The sequence below is a fragment of the Peromyscus maniculatus genome, chromosome 12, assembly GCF_049852395.1.
Source record: "Peromyscus maniculatus bairdii isolate BWxNUB_F1_BW_parent chromosome 12, HU_Pman_BW_mat_3.1, whole genome shotgun sequence".
Taxonomy (NCBI): Eukaryota; Metazoa; Chordata; class Mammalia; order Rodentia; family Cricetidae; genus Peromyscus; species Peromyscus maniculatus.
The window spans coordinates 4,354,220-4,375,646 of record NC_134863.1 but is presented as its reverse complement, the minus strand read 5'-3'; the positions used below and the strand labels follow the sequence as shown (position 1 = coordinate 4,375,646).

Genomic DNA, 21,427 nt, shown 5'->3' with positions numbered 1-21,427 from the left:
GACTCTCTTGCATTTCTATAGCCTGTGTCTGAAACGTCCTGAACTATGTTGTTGCTGAATTTGTGTTCATTCTGTAACCACATACATATGTTTATATATTTTATTGGGTACTGTGTGATATAAGTTAATTTTGGCAATTAATATTGGAATTAAAGAACCTGCATTTGCCTTGGCCAGATTACCAAGATGGGCAGGATTATCGGCAAATCGCTGCCGTTGAAACCACTGTATCTTGTGAACTTAACTCTTTTTTGTCTTATTGGCAATTTAGGATTGGAAGTATTTTGATTTTAACCTTCTAACACAAGATAGCCTACTTTAGATGAGTTCCCAAGCTGAATGTGTTTTCATGGAGCTCAGTTTCTGGCCAACAAGCAGTCCCTAACACCCTTGGTGGGCGCCTATGTTCTGATCTGCAAGTGGTGAGCTGAGCAGTCTCTTTTCTCCATGGTGGTCAGGGCTTAAGAAACATTAGGCATCGTTCCAGTTTTATGCAGCCAGTGCCAATCTGAACGTCTCCTGGGAGGCGAACACTGTGCACAAGGAAGCGGTCTTCACCCTTTTCACTCTCATATACCTTGGAGATAGGCTCACACATGCTCACCATGGGAGATGATAGGCTCACACATGCTCACCATGGGAGACAGGCTCACACATGCTCACCATGGGAGACAGGCTCTCACATGCTCACCATGGGAGACAGGCTCACACATGCTCACCATGGGAGACAGATAGGCTCACACATGCTCACCATGGGAGATAGATAGGCTCACACATGCTCACCATGGGAGATAGATAGGCTCACACATGCTCACCATGGGAGATAGATAGGCTCACACATGCTCACCATGGGAGATAGATAGGCTCACACATGCTCACCATGGGAGATAGATAGGCTCACACATGCTCACCATGCTGTGCCAGTTCACCACAAGGAAGAAGGCTTAATTATTGTTGAGCTGTAACTGCCTTCTAATTATCTTGATGAACTTAGCCATGTTGACGTGGTCGGGCACGAGGAGCTTGGTTTGTCCAAGACCAGCAGCTCCTCTTACCCTTTCGTGGCGTACCCTTGAGCTCTTGGTGGGGTGCAGCACATTTTCCACTCTCTGACACTGCAGCACTGCTGGCATGGCGTGGGTGTCACGGGTCAGCGGGCTCCGGCTCCGGCCACTTCCCTTGTCTTGCTCTCTATTTTTATTTTTATTTTTTGAGATAGGTTCCCTCTACGTAGCCTAGCCTGGTTTGGAACTCTGGTGTGATATGAGAGTTAAGATTCGTCATTAAGATTTGAATAAAGAACCTGCATTAGCCTTGTCCAGGCTGACCTTGAATTTACCTGTTGCCTACTTTTGCCTCCCAAAGGCTGGGATTAAAATCATGTTTCACCATGCTTGGCAGTTTTGAATTTTCTTTTTTAGGTTCATTACACTTAGTTTTTAACCCACATGTATTTAAGACTTTTCCAAAGACAAAAACAAAACAAACAAACAAACAAAAAAAACCAACTTCCCTTTCCCAAATGTTTTCTTCTGTAATAATAAACAAATGGATGCTTTTCTGAAACAAGGTCTGTCTACATAGGCCCTGACTGCCCTAGAACTCACCATGTAAAGCAGGCTGCCTTGAACTCGACAGAGATCTGCCTGCCTCTATCTCCAGTGTGCTGGGACAAAGAAAGTTCTTAAATGATGACCTTCATATAGTTTGGGAAAACAGAGACTTACAAAATTGGCTAATTACCTTATAATCGTTACTCTAAACTTAAATCGTGTAAACATTGAAAGGTGAACTCAAGACACACAAGCACGTCAACACTTAACCACTTAACAGGTCAAAATACTAAAAATGCCTTGTATTAAGAGATGAACCACTAAGAAGTAAGGAATATGAACTACAGAGAAAGCATGAACAGAAATTGGCTTTTGCTTCTCTCTCTCTCTTTTTGAGACAGGGTTTCTCTGTGTAGCTTTGCGCCTTTCCTGGAGCTCACTTGGTAGCCCAGGCTGGCCTCGAACTCACAGAGATCTGCCTGGTTCTGCCTCCCGAGTGCTGGGATTAAAGGCGTGCGCCGCCACCGCCCGGCTTAACTTCTCTTGAATATTGAACTTAATGATTCAGTGAGCAGAGATCTTAAATCTAACATTGCTTTTTAGTGTCAATACTAGTTTTATCTTGATAACTGTAAAATGTACATATATGTTAAATTAGATATTAAAATTCCAATATTATAACATTATTTAGAAAAAGGTGTACTATCCATTAGCAATTATTCCAACAGCAAAATTAGCCAACCTCAACACTGACAACAAAATATAAGTAGATCTCATATAGCGCGCGCATACATAGAAGGACGCGAGACTCCATTTCCCATAACCTCCTGGTACTTCCGGCGTGGCCCGGCAGCGGGATCGCTCGGCTTCCGCGTTCGGGCCTGCGCTGTGTTAGAGGCGGCGGCGGCGGCGGCGGCGGCGAGGACGCGGGCTACGGGCATGGACGTTTCGGGGCAGGAGACCGACTGGCGTAGTGCCGCCTTTCGGCAGAAGCTGGTCAGCCAAATGTGAGTGTGGCCGGGGCGGAGGACCGGGTGGTCGGACCTTCCCCGCCGGCCGGGTGAGGCAGGGCTGGACCCGCCGCCGACCCTGGCTGGCGGGAGCCCGCGGGGTCCGCCGGGCGCCGGGGGCGGGCGGGGGTCCCTCTGCACTCTCCCTGGCCTGTCTGGGCGGACAGGGACTGCTGGCTAGTTTTCCTGGGGCCGAACTCTGCAAACCCAGCAGCCCTGGCTAGTGAGTCATCGTCCTGAGCCGCCTCGTCATTTGTGTGCCTGAGTGCAAATTTTCCTCTGCTTAGATTGACACTGAATACAGAAAGAGAAAGAGGCGGCCAAAGAGTTACCGGGGCACCGCGCGGCTTATTACAAAAAACAAAACAAACAAACAAAAAAGACCACCTCAGTGAGTTGGAAGAGGGTGGATGGAAGATAAAACTGGAAGATCATTGGAAGATTAGTAGGTGTTGGGGCTGTGGGCAGAGGGGGCAGGGAATAGTGTTCCCTTCTCTTCCACAAGGTGTGTGAACTTGGCGGAGCGGTGGCAGGAAGCAGCTGTGGAGGGTTAGGGAATGAAGGGCTGGGGTGCCCCTGCTCACCGAGCACTGCTCAGTGCTTCTTTCACTCTGCCGTTTTACTGAGCTTCCGGAAGCGTTTTGAAGATGGCTTGTGGCACAGCCTTTTCCCTGAGGGTTGGTACTGTCGGTAAAGGAGCAGATAGTACAGTTGTGTCAATGCTCGGTCGTGTTGTGGGTGCTGGTGTTAGGTGAGTAAGGACTGGAGCAGCCTGGTAGAGTTGGCGACAGCTTGAGCTCTAGAGAGAAAAGTAGGAGGGTGAGAGGCCACCATTCCCAGCAGATGCCTGGGAAGTCATCATTTAGGACTGTTGTAGGTGGAGGGTCAAGGAGACAGGCGTGAGTGTGAGCAGGTGGTTAGCGATGCGGATGTCGGGCAAACAACTTGTACCTGTGTTTTACATGTGATCTGCCTTGAGGTGGTCCAGCATTACTGTTGGGAAGGTCTCTGAGTCCCTGGAGATGAATTAAGGACCCAAGAGGCGGTTTGGGGAGTTTTTTGCTCTGGAGGGGTTGGTGGGGGTTCTGTTTTTTCACTCGCATTCCCGGTGCTCGATCACTGTCCATCTTATGGTTTCATGAACGGTTGTAGAAGGACACAGTGCAGAGATTCCGAAGGCCCACGTTAGGTGAGGGGAATTGAAAGAGGAAGACAGATTCCAGAGAGAGGGGGATGTGTGGACACATCGGTGACTTAGAGGATGGAGGGGGTGGGGTGAAGCAGCGTGGAAAGAAGGCATCAGGACGGAGGAAGGAGTGGGTACTGGATCAGTGGCTTGGTACCACCACAGAACAACCGCGGACCGCTTTGCAGACAGTTCAGCAAACAAGTGTTTTGTTTTTGTTTTATATGTTTGAGTGTTTGGCTTGCCTGTCTGTAAGTGTGCCGTGTATGCCTCGTGCCCTCTGAGGTCAGCAGAGGCTGTGGGACTGGAGTTATGAGCTGCTTTGGGAGTGCTGGGAATTGAACCTGGATTTTCTGCAAGAGCAGCCACTGAGTGGGCTTAACCTCCCAGCCAAGTCTGCAGCCCACAAGTGCTTTATTGACGCACTTGAGATATAGCCAAGTGAAGTCTTAGGCGTGATCTGAGCCCCGGGGCAAGGTTCTCTGGGAAAGCCCAGTAGATTTGGAGTAGTCAGTTGTTGGCACAGCCAGTAGGGGAGGGCTGTGGAAGTGTCTGAGGTCTGGGGGAAGATTGAAGTGTACTGGATACGTCATAATGCAGCTTCCCTGTGGGAACTGAGGTGCCCTCTACCTCTGTAAGATATTGCTGCTTGTGTATTATTTTATTTTCTGTAGTAACAAATTATATCTGGTCATTTCTTTATATCAGAGGCTCAGGTAAGATTTGGTGAGTGTTAGTTACAGGGCTGAAATTAAGATGTTGGCAATATACACTTTTTTGGTTTTTTGAGACAGGGTTTCTCTGTATAACTCTGGCTGTCCTGGAACTCCCTTTCTAGACCAGGTTGGCCTCGAACTCACAGAGATCTGTCTCCTCTGCCTCCCGAGTGCCGGGATTAAAGGCCTGTGCCACCACCACCCAGCTGATATACACTTCTTGATGGAACCTTTAGGGGCAGAACCTTCCAATCCCATTCAAGGTGCTGGCTAAATTCTCCTGCTTACACATGTAAGACGGAGGTATCTGCTTTCCTTCCTGGCCACTCGCCAGGGGTCAGTATGTGTTCCTGGAGATTGTACCTTGTGCTTTCTTTGTGGCCTATTCTAACATTGGCTGGTTTTTCTGACACTCTCCAAATCCAGCTTGGAGAACATTCTCTGCATTTCACAGGTCAGTTTAGAATAATGCAACATTATGTGTCTTTAATCACATCTGTAAAGTCCCTTTTGAGCTATGGTGAAGGACAGTCACAGGTTCTAGGGAGCAGGGCCTGTGTATCTTTGTGGAGGGGGCAGCATTTGCTTACCACACTGGGGTGAGCACATCAAAGGTTGCTTTTTAAGAGCAACACCGTGACAAAAAGCATTTTGGGGAGGAAAGGGTTTATTTCATGTTACACTTTATCCTTACCATCAAGGAAAGCCGGGATAGGAACTCAGCCAGGGCAGGAGGTGCTAGAGAGATGACTCGGTCAGTGATTAAGACCACTTGTCACTCTTGCAAAGGCCCCAGGGTTTGATTTAGGCCCCTACTTGGTGGCTCACAGCCATCCATAACCCCAGTTCCAAGGGATCCAAAGCCCTCTTCTGACTTGAGCAGGCACCAGGCATAAACTGGTGCATTTCTATACATGCAGGCAACATCTTCAGAAACATAAAAAGCAAATAAAAATTGGAGAGCTGTAGTGGTGCATAGCTTTAATTTCAGCACTCGGGAGGCAGAGAGCCAGGCAGATCTCTGTGAATTTGAGGCCAGCCTGGTCTACAGAGTTCTTGGACAGTCAGGACTATATAGAGAGACCCTGTGTCAAAACAAAACAAAACAAATGTGTATGCAGAGCAGGAGTCTGGCGGCAGAAACTAAAGCAGAGACTGGAGGAGTGCTGCGTACTGGCTCCTTCATGGTGTGCTCAGCCTGCTTTTCTTTACAGCCCAGGAGCACCAGCCAGAGGTGGCACTGGCCACAGTGGACTGGGCCCTCCTTATCAATCATTGATCAAAGTTCCCCACAGGCTTGCAGGCCAATTGGATGGGGGCATTTTTTAGTTAAGGTTCCACTCTTCCCAGATGACCCTAGCCTGTGAAGTTTACAAAAAAACTAAGCGAGCTCATTGGGTGCTCTTCTTCGGTTTGCTTGTTTTCTCTCCAGGGTTTGCTTTGCTGGTGACTTGATTTCTTGTGCTCATAGAGTTTAGGAGGATTTATATTGGACTAATCTACACATCTTTTGTTCCGACTTCTTCCACTGTTTATGCTGTTGTTTAAATTTGGCCATTTTGGGAAATGCTTCAAGCTCTAGTGATTTATAATAGATGAGGAATAATGAAAGCCCAGGGCCTGTGTATCTTTGTGGAGGGGGCAACATTTGCCTACCACATTTGGGTGAGCACGTCAAAGGTTGCAGGGAGTAGCTCAATAGGAGATCGTTCATGTAGTCCCCAGGAAGCCCTGGGTTCAGTTGTCGTTTGCTGGGGAATGCGGAGCTACGAAACATTGGGAAGGTTCTGGAGCTTTCAGTGGAGAGGAAACATCTCTCACTGAGGAGAAAGCAAGTTTGACAGCTGTGACTGGGAGTTGAGTCTTCTTAGCTCCCACTGTGTCTACCTCCCCAGCCCTTCCTAGGTCGCACAAGTGAGGACAACCTGTAGCCCATGTCATCATCAGGCTGTCCACTGTCCTGTAACCCGGATTGTTTTTTTGTAGCTCCCCTGTGATCCGGCTTCTCTGATCTTTTCACTTTAACATTCAAAGTTCTTCCTTTGAATGTTAATTTATTTCTTTGGTTTTACTTGCTGGAGATTGAGCTCAGGGTCTTGGGTGTGCCCAGCATATCCTCCGCTACTGATCTGTTCCTCTAGCCACTGTCTCTTTAAAACAGTGGTCACTAAGTGTTTAGGGTGTTCAGAAGATTGTGACTAAAGATGGACTCCGCTGTTGTCGTGAGCCGCTTTCTTCCTTTCCACGTCTGCTGTGGTGTCAGATAGTTAGGACCCGTCCCTGTCCCTCATCTAAAGTGGGTCACCTGGGGAACTCCAGTCCTCTGCGGTGTGCAGAGTACAGGAGGCAGTGTTTTCCTGGGGCCCACCTGGCCAGCCTCCCCTTTGACTCCCCAGTGACCGTGGATTGTGTGTTGTGAAACTGGAATACTTCCCTCCTCTACACATTGCCTTTGTGACCTTGGCACTGCTTGCCCTTTCTGATCAGGCCCCTCATCTGTGAAATGATACTAGTTGGTCTCACAAGGATACTGGGAGGGACACTGAAGAGACTTCTGTGCAGGCTTTGTAGGGTCTGGGGCCCCACAGTGACAGGAGGCTTGGGTTGATGAAGCCCGGGTGGTTTGATGCAGTGACATCTAAAGAAACCCAAAGGAGGAGGGTAGGTAGGAGGTGATTGATTGGTTCACATTGACTCTTAAGGAGGCATCCATACTTCCTGCATAGCCACAGGAGAGAAACTGTTCTTAGATCCTCCTAAGCAGGGTTCTGTGGGGCTTCCTTGTGGGACTTTTTGGTTCATGTTTGCGTGTCCCTGGTCTTCAGGCTCTTGGAAAACAAGTGTGCATCTGTCCTGACTTGTCCATGCCTGACACCAGGTAGGTTCACAACAAATACGTAAGCAGTGAGTGAATACAAGGACATCATCAGTTACTTCTCGGTCTTTCTGTCTATGTGTGATACTGTTCTTAGTTTCTCTACCGAATTTTTTGAGACAAGATCTCACTGAATCTAGAGCTCACTGATTTATCTAGACAGGTTGGCAGCAAGTCCCAAGGATCCTCCTCTTCCTACCCGCCCCCCCCACCCCCCACCCCCACCCCGGTCTGGAATTACATAGTTGTGTGTCCAGCTTTGTATGTAGGTGGTAGATCTCAGACTCGGGGCCTCACTGCTTCCCAGCAAGCCCGTTACCTGCTGGGCCCTCTCCCTAGCCTGCTCCCTGATCTTAATTTCCTGCTGTGCCGTTCTCCCCCCTCCCAGGTAAGAACTTCGGTAAACTGAGCACTGTTTTTGAGAACATAAAAACTGATAGGATACATTCAAGATGATCATAAACTTTATGTCAAGAGGAAATTTCCCCTTCTGACCTAAGTCTGGGTCTGTCATCTTCCTCTTGAGGCTTTTGTCTCTGGCACTCTTCAGTGTAGCGTGCTTCTGAGCAGATGCAGGAAGGGGTAGCCGCAGCCGGGGAAAGGCAGGGCTGTGTTAGTGTCCTGGTAAAATGTCAGAAAGCCAAGGAGTGCACACTGTGAGGCCAGGGCAGACAGGCAGTTGCTAGTGATTTTTGGTGTTTGTTCTCTCTCTCTCTACCAAAGTCTCACTCTTCATGGTGACACATGTCTTTAATCCCAGCATTACCAGCCCTAGGGAGGCAGAGGTAGGCTAATCTCTGTGAGTTCGAGGCCAGCCTGGTGTACAGAGCGAGTTCGAGAACAGCCAGGGCTACACAGAGAAACCCTGTCTTGGAAAACTAATCAAAAAAGACAAGGGTCTCATGCAGCCCAGGCTAGTGTTGAACTCATTATGTATCAGCGGTTAGCCTTGAACCGATTACACCATACCCAGCTGTGTTGAGTTGGCACATGTTGTCTTCATGCACCTCCTTTTTCTTTTCCTTTTCCTTTTTTTAAATTTTTGGTTTTGAGCTAGGATATCAGTAGGTAGACTGGGTAATTTGGACTCGTCTGGAGATGCTAATATTGTAGGCATGGCCCGCCACCATGCTCAGAGCCAGATGGACCTGTTCTAATTGTAAGGTGAGGAGGCAGGCCTAGAGAAGAGCTCACTGCTCTTACTCTTCGTATTACAGATGGATGCTGGCTGGACCACACCGTGATGTTAAAGGCAAACTACCTTTTAAGATCTGGGAGAGTAAGGTTGTGTCCATTTCATGGAACTGGGTAAGCGGATGCTCAAATTTAATCCCCGCCAAGTGCAGTGGAAGCTTTTAGACAGGAGCCTGCCACTACTGAGTCTCCAATTTATAATGTCAGGATTCTCCATAGACCCTTAGGAGACTGGAGGGTGAACCCATAATGCCTTTTTTTTTCCCTTTTGGGAGGCGGGTTGAGAGGCTCATACAAACAACCCAGGCTGGCCTTGAATTCCAGGTCCTCCCTTCTCTACCTTGTTAGTGTTGGGATTACCATCACCACACCTAAGTTCCTGATGATCTTTGACCTCCTGTGAACCTACTAGAGCTGACATACTTACATTAATTTTCTGATCAGAGATCTTTCAGCTGTTACCTGATGGTGACTAAGGCTGTGTCTCATTGAAGATGATGCTGGCCATTCTGAGGTGGGGGACTGTGGGCACGTTATTTTCTGCCTGCTGCAGTCACTGGCTGGGGTGAAGCCATCACCTTAAAGCATTCCTTAGGCTAATAGTTTCAATTAGATACCCAAGGGAATTTTTTTTAAGTATTCTTGTGAACTTTCCAAACTAAAAGTGGGCAGCTAAGATCACAAAACCAAGCAGGACAGTTCAAAGACCCGCATGACCCCCATGTCCTCTTTTTTTTTTTTTGTACTCTATGTTCTCCCTTTAGCTGTTCTGATACCCAGGGTGTGTTTAGTGGCTGCCCATTGCCTGCAGACTCCACTCTTGAGCGTTCATTCTTCCTCCAGGCTGCACCTGCCTGGCCTACCCTCATTCCACATTACATCCAACCAGGCTGCCTGAGGATCCTCAGATGAACCCAACTCTTTCCTCGACTGCTCTGTGCCTTGCTTGTTCTGCCTGAAAGACCCATCCTTCCTGTGGCTGAGCTGGGCGGCTCTTCTTCCAGGACACTGGGCCTCCTGTCCTGTCCCTTGTCCCTGAAAGTCAGTGAAGACAAGGCAGTTTGTACAGACTGAAGGCTTGTTTCCTGCCTGCCTTAACTCTGCAGCGTAGGAACAGTATGAACGCTTTTGGAATTAGCGTTCCTTCCTGTCTGGCCGTGAATGTTAGAATGCACAGGACTCTTGAGCCTGTCTGGCACAGGTTACATGAGCACTGTTGTGGGCCTGTTGGGATGTGGTGCTGGGGCTCACTGTTGGGTGCTTAGCTTGAGTAAAGACAGAAGTAACACATGAGATGTTGGTCAGCTAACTAAATCAGCTTGGGATACATAAATGAGGATGAACCATCTAGCAATACACTATTGTAGTACTCTTAAATTTTCCTTAGCCATTTCTTCCCAAGATATAATCCAAGGGTGTTCATACCTTGGTGGAATGAGGATGCTCACTACTACATCGTGGAATGGAGCTTTCTTATTTTTTAAGATTATTCTTGTTTTTAAGTGTGTGTGTAAGCATGGATATGCACGGAATGCAAGTGCCCTTGAAGGCTAGAATCCCCTGGAGCTGGAGCTACAGGTGGTTGTGAGCTGCGGGATGTAGGTGCTGGGAATCAAATTTGGAGCCTCTGCAAGAGTGATGAGCTCTCTTCACCTCTGAGCCATCTCGCCAGTTTCTAAAGCGGGACCTTTTGTTTTCAAGACAGGGTTTCTCTGTGTAGCCATGGCTGTCCTGGAACTAGCTCTGTAGACCTGGTTGGCCTTGAACTCAGGGATTTGCCTGCCTCTGCCACCTGAGTGCTGGGATTAAAGGCATGCGCCACCACTGCCTGGCTACATGTGACTTTTTATCAGTTGTGCTCCTGATGCCTGTGGAGACAGTAGAAGGAGTCAGATCCCCTGGAACTGAGCCACCATGTGACCATTGGGAATCTACCCAGGTCCTTTGGAAGAGCAGACAGTGCTCACAACTGCTGAGTCATTTCTCCAGTCCTCCTTTTCCCCTTAAAACACATTGACGTAAAAAAAAAAAAAGATTTCTTTTCTGTGTATGAGTGTTTGCTTTCATGTAAGTGCATTGAGTATACACCTAGTGCCCTCAAAAGCCAGAAGAGAGAGGGTGTCAGACCCTGGGACTGGAATTAGAGATAATTGTAAGCACTGTGTGGGTGTTAGAACCAGAACCTCCGTCTTCTGTAAGCAGGAGGTGCTCTAAACACTGGGCCATTTCTGCGGCCCTTGGTTTTGTTTGCTGTTGTTTGGGTTTTTCGAGACAGGGTTTCTCCTTGTGGCCCGGGCTGTCCTGGAACTCAGAGATCCATCCGCCTGTTACCTCTGCCTACCAGCAGTGGGATTAGAGCCGTGCTCTGCCACCACCACCGTGTGGCTCTGCTAAGTAGTCCAGCCTGTGAATTAAGATCTTCCCATCGTTGAGTGTGGAGAAGTATGTGTCGGTTATTCCAGTGCTTGTTTGCAATTCCAGGGCCTCCAGGCTAGCCTGGGCTACACACTAGGTCTTACCTTTAAAAAAAGATGGTAACTAAGGGGAGTAAACTCTTTTATTAGGTTTCTGTAGATAAACAATAGACACCTGCTTTTAGAGAGACAAAAGGTATTGAATTTACTGTTCCCAAGTGAGAGGCTCACTTCAACTATCAACTAGTTTCTCTTTTTCCCCTTTAATTATTTTACTTTTGAGGATATCTCCTATAATGAATATGTCTCTCTTTAAAAATTATTTATTTTTTATTCTTTTTTCAAAACACCCACTTGGGCAGGATGACTCAGAACTTGTAACCTACCACCTCCACCTCCTGAGTGTAGGATTGACAGGCTGGGAACTGAGTGTGTTGGCAAGCATGCTCCCACCAGGTCTGCATCCCCAGATCTCTTTTTTTCTTTCTTTTTGAGACAGGGTCTTACTGTATAGCCCAGTCTACTGAGTGCTGGGCTTATGTGTATGAGTGTGGCCTGTGAGTGTATATGTGCACCATGTGCATTCAGTGCCTATGGAAGCCCGAAGAGGGTACTGGGTTCCCCAGAACTGGGGTTCCTGTGGTTGTAAGCTGCTATGTGGGTATTGGGAACCTAATCCAAGGTGGGCGTGGATGTCGGAATGGAGTCAGGCTGTGTTGGGACGTGGCCTTCTTAAGTGGTCCCAGTTTATATGCACAGCAGTGTCAGGGAATACTCCTTGCTTGATGCTTGGACCTGGTGTTTTCATAGCATCTGCCTTTATAGCAAGCAAGTAGTCTTTCTGAATTTGAATACACAGCCAAGTTTGAGACCCTCTCGGGCACAGTGGCAATCAGACTAGACAGGATGGTTTTAGGAGAAAGCCTATGAAGGAAAGAGGGTTGGATTTGGAGAGTGAGTGTGTGTGTGTACTTGCATATGTGTGAGTGTGGTCGCATACATGCACTTTCAGAGGAAAGAAGGGAGGCACGTGTTAGGTACCCACCCTGCAGAGAAAGCCCTGATGCTGTGTGGATTCTGAGAGATGGGTGCAAGGTGATTTGGGTTGTGGGTGTCAGTACCAGTGCTTCCAAGGAGAAATGTTCCAGCAGCAGTGGTGTGGAGAGGTGGCCTGGACACAGTCTTCTGAAAGGGGCGTAGGATGAGGCTGCTGTACAACTAGGCCCTATGATTGTTAAAAATGGGGTGCATGGTTCAGGCACTACCTGAGTTGTGATCCTTGGAACTTACATAAAGGAGAAAGGAAGAATCAAATCTACAGTTACCCTCTAACCTCCACACCCCACGTTTGTCTATCTGTCTGTCTCTCCTTCCACTCCCTTTCCACGCATACATAGTAAAATTTTGTTTTTAATTTTTGAAAGAAAAAAAAAAGCCTTATGACAAAAGGGAGCAAGGATCCCTTCAGGTGGTTCTGTTTGGTGAGCAAAGCAAATAGGTAGTCAAGGCTTCATCGCCTCTCAGCGGCTGCCCCATCAGTACCGCAGAGGCTCGTCCTGCCTTAGTGAGTCTCCCTCCTCTGCTTGTTTTCCCAGGGGAGGGCTATGGAGTGAGGGGTGCAGACAGCAGCCTTGGCCTCAGAAGTGGCTCTGTGGCAGCAGCCTCAGCCCCGCCTCTCTCTCCTCAGCCCCGCCTCTCTCCTCAGCCCCGCCTCCCTCTCCTCAGCCCCGCCTCTCTCCTCAGCCCCGCCTCTCTCCTCAGCCCCGCCTCTCTCCTCAGCCCCGCCTCTCTCCCCAGCCCCGCCTCTCCCCTCAGCCCCGCCTCTCTCCCCTCAGCCCCGCCTCTCCCCTCAGCCCCGCCTCTCTCTCCCCTCAGCCCCGCCTCTCTCCTCAGCCCCGCCTCTCTCCTCAGCCCCGCCTCTCTCTCCTCAGCCCCGCCTCTCTCCTCAGCCCCGCCTCTCTCTCCTCAGCCCCGCCTCTCTCTCTCCTGTTTTGGTCAGTATAGCCAGAATTTTGGGTGTAGCATTTCACTCCCTGCCAGATAACATTATAGGGGATTGAAAAACAGGAAAGTGTTTCTGTAATCTCTCTGCCCAGTTGTGCCATTATTAACATAGGGATACATTTCCCATAGACCTGTGTGCTTCTAATATGACTGAATGACTCTTATGTTGGTAGGCACACACACACATGACTGTCTTATGTTGGTAGGCACACACACACATGACTGAATGTCTTATATTAGTAGGCACACACACACACACACACACACACACACACACATGACTGAATGTCTTATATTAGTAGGCACACACACACACACACACACACACACACACACATGACTGAATGTCTTATGTTGGTAGGCACACACACACATGACTGAATGTCTTATGTTGGTAGGCACACACACACATGACTGAATGTCTTATGTTGGTAGGCACACACACACACACACACACACACACAGACATGACTGAATGTCTTATGTTGGTAGGCACACACACAGACATGACTGAATGTCTGATGTTGGTAGGCACACACACACACACACACACACACACACAGACATGACTGAATGTCTTATGTTGGTAGGCACACACACACACATGACTGAATGTCTTATGTTGGTAGGCACACACACACACACACACACACACACGACTGAATGTCTTATGTTGGTAGGCACACACACATATGACTGAACGTCTTATGTTGGTAGGCACACACACACACATGACTGAATGTCTTATGTTGGTAGGCACACACACACACATGACTGAATGTCTGATGTTGGTAGGCACGCACACACATGACTGAATGTCTTATGTTGGTAGGCACACACACACACACACACACACACACACACGACTGAATGTCTTATGTTGGTAGACACACACACACACACACACACACACACACACACGACTGAATGTCTTATGTTGGTAGGCACACACATACATGACTGAATGTCTTATGTTGGTAGGCACACACACACATGACTGAATGTCTTATGTTGGTAGGTGCACACACACACACACACACACACACGACTGAATGTCTGATGTTGGTAGGCACACACAGAGACTTTTCTGAGTCCAGTTCTGAGTTGTAGTCTTTTCCTGCCTGAGGCTATTCACTCTGCCTGGCTGGTTCTGGCTGTCCCCTGTGTGTCCACAGCTCCCATTCACAAGAGGCATAGACTTATGCATAGCCCTCCACCTGCCTAAAATGAACATAGGATTTAATACTCTTTTGGGGAAAGTTCTTCCGTGGACTTTTGAACGTTTCCAGAAGCAGAGATAATAGGGAAACATCTCCAGTCCTCCGAGAGGTAACAACATGTGGCCTTGCTCTTTCACGTCCACTGTCTGCTCCCTCCTGGGCTGTTTTGACTCACACCCAGGATACCATGTGATTTGTAGCTGAGTGCTGATCTCTGAAGGTAGGGCTTCTGGTCCTAGAACCACAAAACCATATCGACAGAGTGTTGTGTAGTTGCTTGGTGGTGGTTGAGGCGCTCTGGACCCCAGGCTGACATCGGAGCAGAGGTCAAAGGGTCTCCAGCTCATGGTTCTTGTTTGTGTGTTTGAGTCGGGTCTCCCTATGTAGTTTGGTTGCCCTGGAGTTCACTGTGCAGGCCATGAACTCACAGGGGTCCGTCTGCCTCCTGAGTGCTGGGACTGAGGCCACCACTCCCTCGGCTAGTTCTTTGGAGATTAAACCAACAGGTTGGAAATGCCAGAAGCTCATGTCATTTGAGCCAGCTCAGAGTTTAAAGGGCGGCAGGCTGGCTGTTGTTCAGGCTAGCCCTCGTTGATCTCACCCGCTGGCCTTCCTGGGAGGAGCAGGAGGAGGAGAGTGCAGCTGAGCAGTTGTTAGAAGAGTGAAGAGAAAATGTGCAAGGCTGGCTCCGCTCTCTTCAAGTCCAAAATACCCGTTCCTATATGTAGGCAAAGAGTTAAATTCTGAATAGGCTATTTTTGTCTTGTGAACCTGCGGCTGGAGAGATGCTTCAGTGGTTGGCGTGCTTCCTGTTCAATTATGAGAACGGAAGTTTTGATCCCAGCACCCATTCAGCAAACTGAGCATTTCACAAGCACACCTGTAACTCCAGCTCTGAAGAATTCACACTCTTCCTAGCCTCTGTGTGCACAGATGTGTCCCCGCCCCCCCCCCCCCCATGAATGAATCTAAAGTCAGGGAACCTGCAAATGTTTGTTGACTGCTTGTTTGCTAATAAAAGGAAGACCTTGTACTATAGCTTGACAGATGTGCCTCAGCTACCTGTGCGGTTTAAGAGCCCAGGTGTTTCCTTTGGTGTCCAAACAATTGATGTCTCACCATTTCCTCCCTGGAAGGTGAGACCACCTGGCTTCGCGGGCAGGGAATTGCTGCTGTACGTTAGAAGGCTGGCACTCTGAAGACCCCGAGGAAGCAGGAGACCAGATGAGAACCAGGCTTGTGTGGGAAGGACAGAGGCCTTTCCTCTGGGGTGTAGGGAAGCACTGGGGCTGAGCCAGAAGGTCCCTTTCAAGAGTGTGGACATGGTAGCCTTTCCTCCCCCCAAGTCCCACCAACTTCTGTTCTGTGACCTGGTTTGTTGCTAGAAGAGAAGCTTTATGTCTTTCAGCTGACACAGGAAGGCTTAGAAATGTGAATAAGCTGAGAATGGAGCCAAGAGGGAAAGCACTTGCCCAGCATGTACAACCTGGACTCCATCCTGAGCACCACAGAAAGAAAAATGAATCAGATTTTCCTCAACGGTGGCTGATGTTCATTGTGGAGTTCTCTGTGGCATATACTTTTCCTCTTAAGAACAGAAAGACATTTTAATTTATACTCTGAGCAAGCACATTTCTAAGTTTTTGAAATAGCTTTAAACCTTAAGAAGTTTTTTCTTTTAAGATTTATTTTAAATTATGTTTCAGGAGGTTGTGCATGCAGGTGCCTGAGGAGGCCAGAGGAAGGTGTCAGATCTCCAGGAGCTGGAGTTGCAGGTGGTTGTGAGCCACCCAACATGGGTGCTGGGAATCCAACTCTGGTCTTTGGAAGAGCAGTACAAAATCTTAACCTCTGAGCCATCTCTCCAGCCCCAGGAGTTTTCTGTGTCTGTGACACATTAGGAGCATTTAAAATCACTGTGTTCTGTGTAAGTGAGTGTTGGCCTGTGTGTACGTCTGCGCACCACATGCACTTAGGGTGCTTATCAGAAGAGGTCTCAGGTCCCCGGACGGGAGGGACTGTGGTTGTGAACCACTGCGTGGGTGCTGGGCATGAACACGGGTCCTCTCTAGGAGCAGAAAGTGCTCCTCACAGCAGAGCCGTCTCTCTAGTCCTTTTCTACCCACCTCCTTCTGAGACAGTCTCACTATGGCAGCCCTGCATTCCTGGAACTCTGAGGTCTGTCTGCTTCCGCATCCTGAACGCTGTCTTTAGAGGAGGGCACCACCGCTCCCTGCCTTTTGAGACAAGGTCTCATTCTGTACCCCAGGCTGGTTTCAACTTGCTTTAAATTCCTGCCTTAGCTGCCCAAGTGTCCTATATTACAGGTGTGAGCTGTCCTAACTCAATAATTCACGGTTATTGGTTAGTGACTATATCTCAGTTTCTAGTCCAGGAGAACCTGGAGCAGACTGCTGGCCTCAGTCACTGGTCGGAGCTGAGATGAGAAGGTGAGTCGCCACAGTCAGCTTTCATGATTTGATTTTTCCCCACAAATAAATTTGTATTTGTCTTTTTAAAGACAGGGTCTCTCTGCATAGCCCTGGCTGGCCTGGAACTCACTCTGTAGACCAGGCTGGCCTCGAACTCAGAGATCCACCTGCCTCTGTCAACGGGTGCTGGGATTGAAGGTGTGTGCCACCACCACCTGGCTATAGGGGCCATTCTAACTCAGACCACCACAGTAGACAATTTAATATTTAATGACTAAAATTTTTTTGTGGTGGTGTACATCTTTAGTCCCAGTATTCAGGAGGCAGAAGCAGGCAGATCTCTATGAGTTTAAGGCCAGTCTGGTCTACATAGTGAATTGCAGATCAGCCAAGGCTACATGGTGAGTCTGTCTGTCTGTCTGTCTCTCTGTCTGTCTGTCTGTCTCTGTCTGTCTGTCTGTCTCTCTCTGTCTCTGTCTGTCTGTCTCTCTCAAAACTAAATAAATGAATAAATAAATGTATTAGGCTAGGCATGGTGGCACACACCTTTAATCCCAGTGCTTGGGAGGCAGGGGCAGGAAGATGGATCTCTAGAGGAGTTTGAGCCCAGCCTGGTCAACATAGTAGATATAGTTCCAGACTAGCCAAGGCTACGTAGTGAGACACTGTCTCTCTTATTCTTGGGTGTGTGGGGGTGGGGGTGTAAGGCTGCAGGTAAACATTGGGTATGTTCTTCCGTCAGAGCTCTCTGCCTTATTTCCTGAGACAGGTCTCTGACTGATTAGAGGCCAGCAAGGCTCCAGGATCTGCCACTCCGAACTCCCTGCACTGTGGTTCCTGATGAGTGCTGCCGGACCTGGCGTTCTGTGTGGTGCTGGGTCCACGCAGACCCTCATGGTTGTGCAGCAAAGCGCTTTACCCACTGGACGCCTCCCAGCCCCCTAAAATGTGAACTGCATATGAACTGCAAACGTCGTTGGCCCTCTGCTCTTCTTGGCCACCTTTGACCTTTGTCCTCTGGCATGTGCCTGTGTTCACACTAACTCGCACATGCTGCTTCCTTATGTTACCTGAATGGTCTGCAGACTTGCTTTGTAGCCCTGCACTCTATTATCTCTGCTTCTGTTCCCAGTGTTTGGCTGAGTGAATCAGTAATGAACGTTCACATTTTATGCCTACACAATCAATGCGCCATGCACAGAGGCATACTGCTGTTGATAGTTGGTTTTGCCTTCAGGCAGGTGGGGTGTTGCTTTTCTATCTTGTTGATAATTTTCCCATGTCTTTTTACTTGTGACTCCACACAGTTAACCTTGGGCTTCTTGTACTGGGTTCTCCGTCCGTTGTAGTTTTTCCTGGGACCTGCCTTCCATATCCTCTAGGTGTGGCATTAGGGGCTTTTCCAAAGAGTAGGTCCCTAGTGGTGTCCCATTGTGAAGAGGGGGAGGTAGGAATGCATGAACAAAAGGGACGCCTTTCCTTGGCTCCTTGACAGATGGTGGTGAAAGGTGGCAGACATCTTTAATATCCGTCTCTGGTGACAGGCCTGCCAGAACCTCTGCTGTCCTGATGCTGTGTACGCCTTCCTCATTGTCTTCTAGTACTTGGTTACTAGTGGTTTAGGTCTAAACATTGGGGGGAGGGGTCTGCCATGCAGTCGTGTGCTTCTGTTCCGGGTGGGTGAACAGACTGTATACACAGGTAGTAATTGGCCAGGAGTCCGCCTGGATAAAGATGGTGTGGGCAGAAATTCCTAGCACTTGGCAAGGGAGACAGGAGGACCAGAACTTCAAGGTCATCTTCAGCGACGTAGTGAGTTCAAAGCCAACCTGGACTACATGAACCCTATCTCAAAAACAAAACAACAGCAACAAAGAGATGGCTCAGAGGTTAAGAGCACTGGCAGCTCTTCCAGAGGTCCTGAGTTCAATTCCCAGCACCCACATGGTGGCTCACAGCCATCTGTAATGAGATCTGTGCCCTCTTTTGGTGTGCAGGCATATGTTCAGGCAGAACACTGTATGCATAATAAATAAAACAAACAACAAAAGCCAAGGCCAGGTAACCCCAGCACTCAAGATGAGAGGAAGGAGGATCTCTGAATTCGAGGCCAGCATGGTCCACATAGTGAGCTCAATGATAGAACTACATAGAGAGACCCTATCTCAAAAAACCACCACTAACAAAAGCACATACAAAAAATAAACCTTAAAAAAGGTGGGAGGGGGCGGGGCTGCAGTCTTTTGAGCTCAGGATGGTGAATCTGACACCCAAAGGGGAAAGGAATCTTTCAGGAGACCAGAGGAGTTGATACCCTTTCCCTCGGTGTGAAAGAAGGCCAGCCAAGGAAGGAGCCGGGCATTGCCTGGGTAGAGGGCAGTGATGAAGAGAGTGAGGTCAAAGAGTCCTAACAGAGCTGAGCGGGTCCCTGGTGATAACAGAGCTGAGCGGGTCCCAGGGCATGGGAACGGGTCGGGAGGGGTCAGGGAACAAGAGTGGGGGAGACTGCTCTGTCCTTGTTAGCACCGCCATGGGAGGAGGGCCTTTGTGCTGGAGTGCTAGAGTGGTCCTCTGTTGAGGATGCCCAAGATGAGGTGGTCCATGTGGGGACAGCTTTGTCTGAAGGAGCTGCAGGGACTCCCTGGTACCTCATCTGGGAAGACAATAATATTACTGTACACTGGACTTTATTAGAGGATGCTATCTCACTGCACAATTAGGATCTCTGACTTTTTTCTCCTCCTCCTCCTCCTCCTCCTCCTCCTCCTCCTCCTCCTCCTCCTCCTCCTCCTCCTCCTCCTCCTTTTTGGGCAGGATCTCACTGTGTAGCTCTGACTGTCGTGGAACTATATAGACCTGTCTGGCCTCAGACTCACAGAGATGCATCTGCCACTGCCTCCCGAGTGCTGGGATTAAAGCAGTGGTTCTCAAACCTTTCTAGTACTGTGGCTCTTTAATACAGTTCCTCATATTATGGTGACCCCAACCACAAAATTATTTTCGTTGCTATTTCATAACTATAATTTTGCTACTGTTAATAAATCATATATGATGTACAGGATGGTCTTAGGTGACCCCTGAAGGGATCATGACCCAGGTTGAGAACCACTGGATTAAAGGCTTGTGCTGCGATGCCAAGTCCCCCCAGGGTTTCTTACTGTCTCACTCATTGCTGCTTGGGCGGTGCCAGGCAGTGCCTTTCAGATAGACGTATGCTTCAAGGGCAGCTGTGGAAGTCAGGCCACCTTCCAGCCTTTTTGTGAAGGGAGATCTGGGCCTGTAATGATTATCAGTCCATTCTAAACCAGACACCAAGGCAGCTGTGGCCAGGACAGGATGATGGGTGACATAAGAAGGGGCCTAGTGTCAGGCCCCAAGAGAGACAGGAGGCTGGGTGTGTCAGAGTGCTTGGAAAGCATTCTGTGGGTGGGGAGGGGAGACGGCCAAGCTCATTCAGGGTGATCAGAAGGCTGGATTGCAGCCAGGTTTTCCAGGGTTAACTATACCTGATCATAGCCTCTGCCAACCTGTGGTCTAACAGTGAGGGAGGACTGAGTCAGGCCACACCCAAGACCTGCAGGGGTGAGGTGTGTTGGGACAAAGTGCATTGGAGAGGAAGGCCAAGTGCTTGGCTGCTTTCCACTCTATTTGACTGGAAATAAGCAAAAACATTTCAAAATATGGTTCACATCTGGCTTTATTAAATATGAAGAGACTGTCTGTGCAGGTACCGTGAATGGGATGTAAGACTGGCAGAGCATGGTGTTGTTCTGTAGGCTCACAGCAGACCTGGTTCTTCCAGCTGGGATTGTATCCTTCCATGTGGCGTGGTGTGCGTTCATGTCACCCCTCACCCCCAGATGTTCCAGCTTGTCAGAATAGGATTATCCTTGACTCCCAGCTGGGTTGATGCCTTCAGTTCTGGGTCTCTAACAGTTGGTTCCCACGCCCTCTGTATCATGTGACGGCACTCTGATGGGAGGGTAGAGGTCACCCTTCAGCAATGTCCCATGGCATCTGATGATGCAGGGGAAACTTGATGTAATAAAATGGATGCTGAGGAGCGCTGCCTCCACTAGTACTGGAAGCTAAGTGGTACCCAGCCCTGACCAGGCTTGTTAGGAACTGTAGGAAAGAAAATGCTGCCATGACTGAAGCCCGTAACAGGCCATTAGGCCCGTCCCCACATCAAAGGACAGGCCTTTAAAGGGCAGCTCAAGGGGGCAGCAAGGGTCTCAGCCACCCTTAAATCCTGACCGCCACTGAGTCAGCCCTCCTGTGCTCGTCTCGGGAGAAGCCCAGCTTTGCTAGGTTTTCTGATGTAGTTCTGGCCCCGGGTAACAACTTGGAAAGAACAACATTGGCTTTTGCTGTGTTACTCTGCCATCTGCCCAAGTGGCGAGACTTACAGTCTCTCTGTTTAAATTGTCCAGAGTATAACCGGGACCTGAGGGGGATTTAAGGATGACGGTGTACGTGGAATGTCTAAGCCCAAGGCCTACAGAAGCAGGGAAGGTTTCAGTTCCCTTTTGTGCATTAGCCAGGGCCAGTCACGTGCTGTTACTCAAGAGCCTCCTCGGCTTTCCTTTAGGAACCCCAGGACGCAGAGGGATTTCTCACTGGGAAGGCACATTAAGTTGGTGTCGCTGGGACACTTTGCCTGCTGCTCACTAAGCACCTTTCTTTGTCCAGGTCACTGGTTGTGATTAGTTGTCTAACTGTCTCAAAGCTGACACAGTCTGCTCTGTCCTGGATCTGTCTGCTCGCTGCAGGACGCTGCTGCCGGGTGTTCTTACTGAGCTAAGGCTGGACTGCCTTGACTG

General features: G+C 48.9%; 1 protein-coding gene across 13 annotated transcripts in view; it reads left to right on the top strand.

Annotated features, from left to right (window-relative positions):
• Positions 1-2,391: 2,391 nt before the first annotated feature.
• Positions 2,392-21,427, top strand: part of Med15 (mediator complex subunit 15) — a 69,311-nt gene continuing 50,275 nt past the window's right edge. For 5 of the 13 annotated variants that reach the window (XM_076548422.1, XM_076548419.1, XM_076548423.1 and 2 more), the window contains exon 1: positions 2,404-2,560. In XM_076548422.1, the coding sequence (XP_076404537.1) occupies positions 2,493-2,560 (68 nt within the window). In that variant the 5' untranslated portion in view covers positions 2,404-2,492. Of the gene's footprint in view, positions 2,561-8,557; positions 8,649-21,427 lie in introns of all 13 variants that reach the window. The other 8 variants (XM_042258995.2, XM_076548425.1, XM_042258994.2 and 5 more) reach the window with 6 other exon arrangements.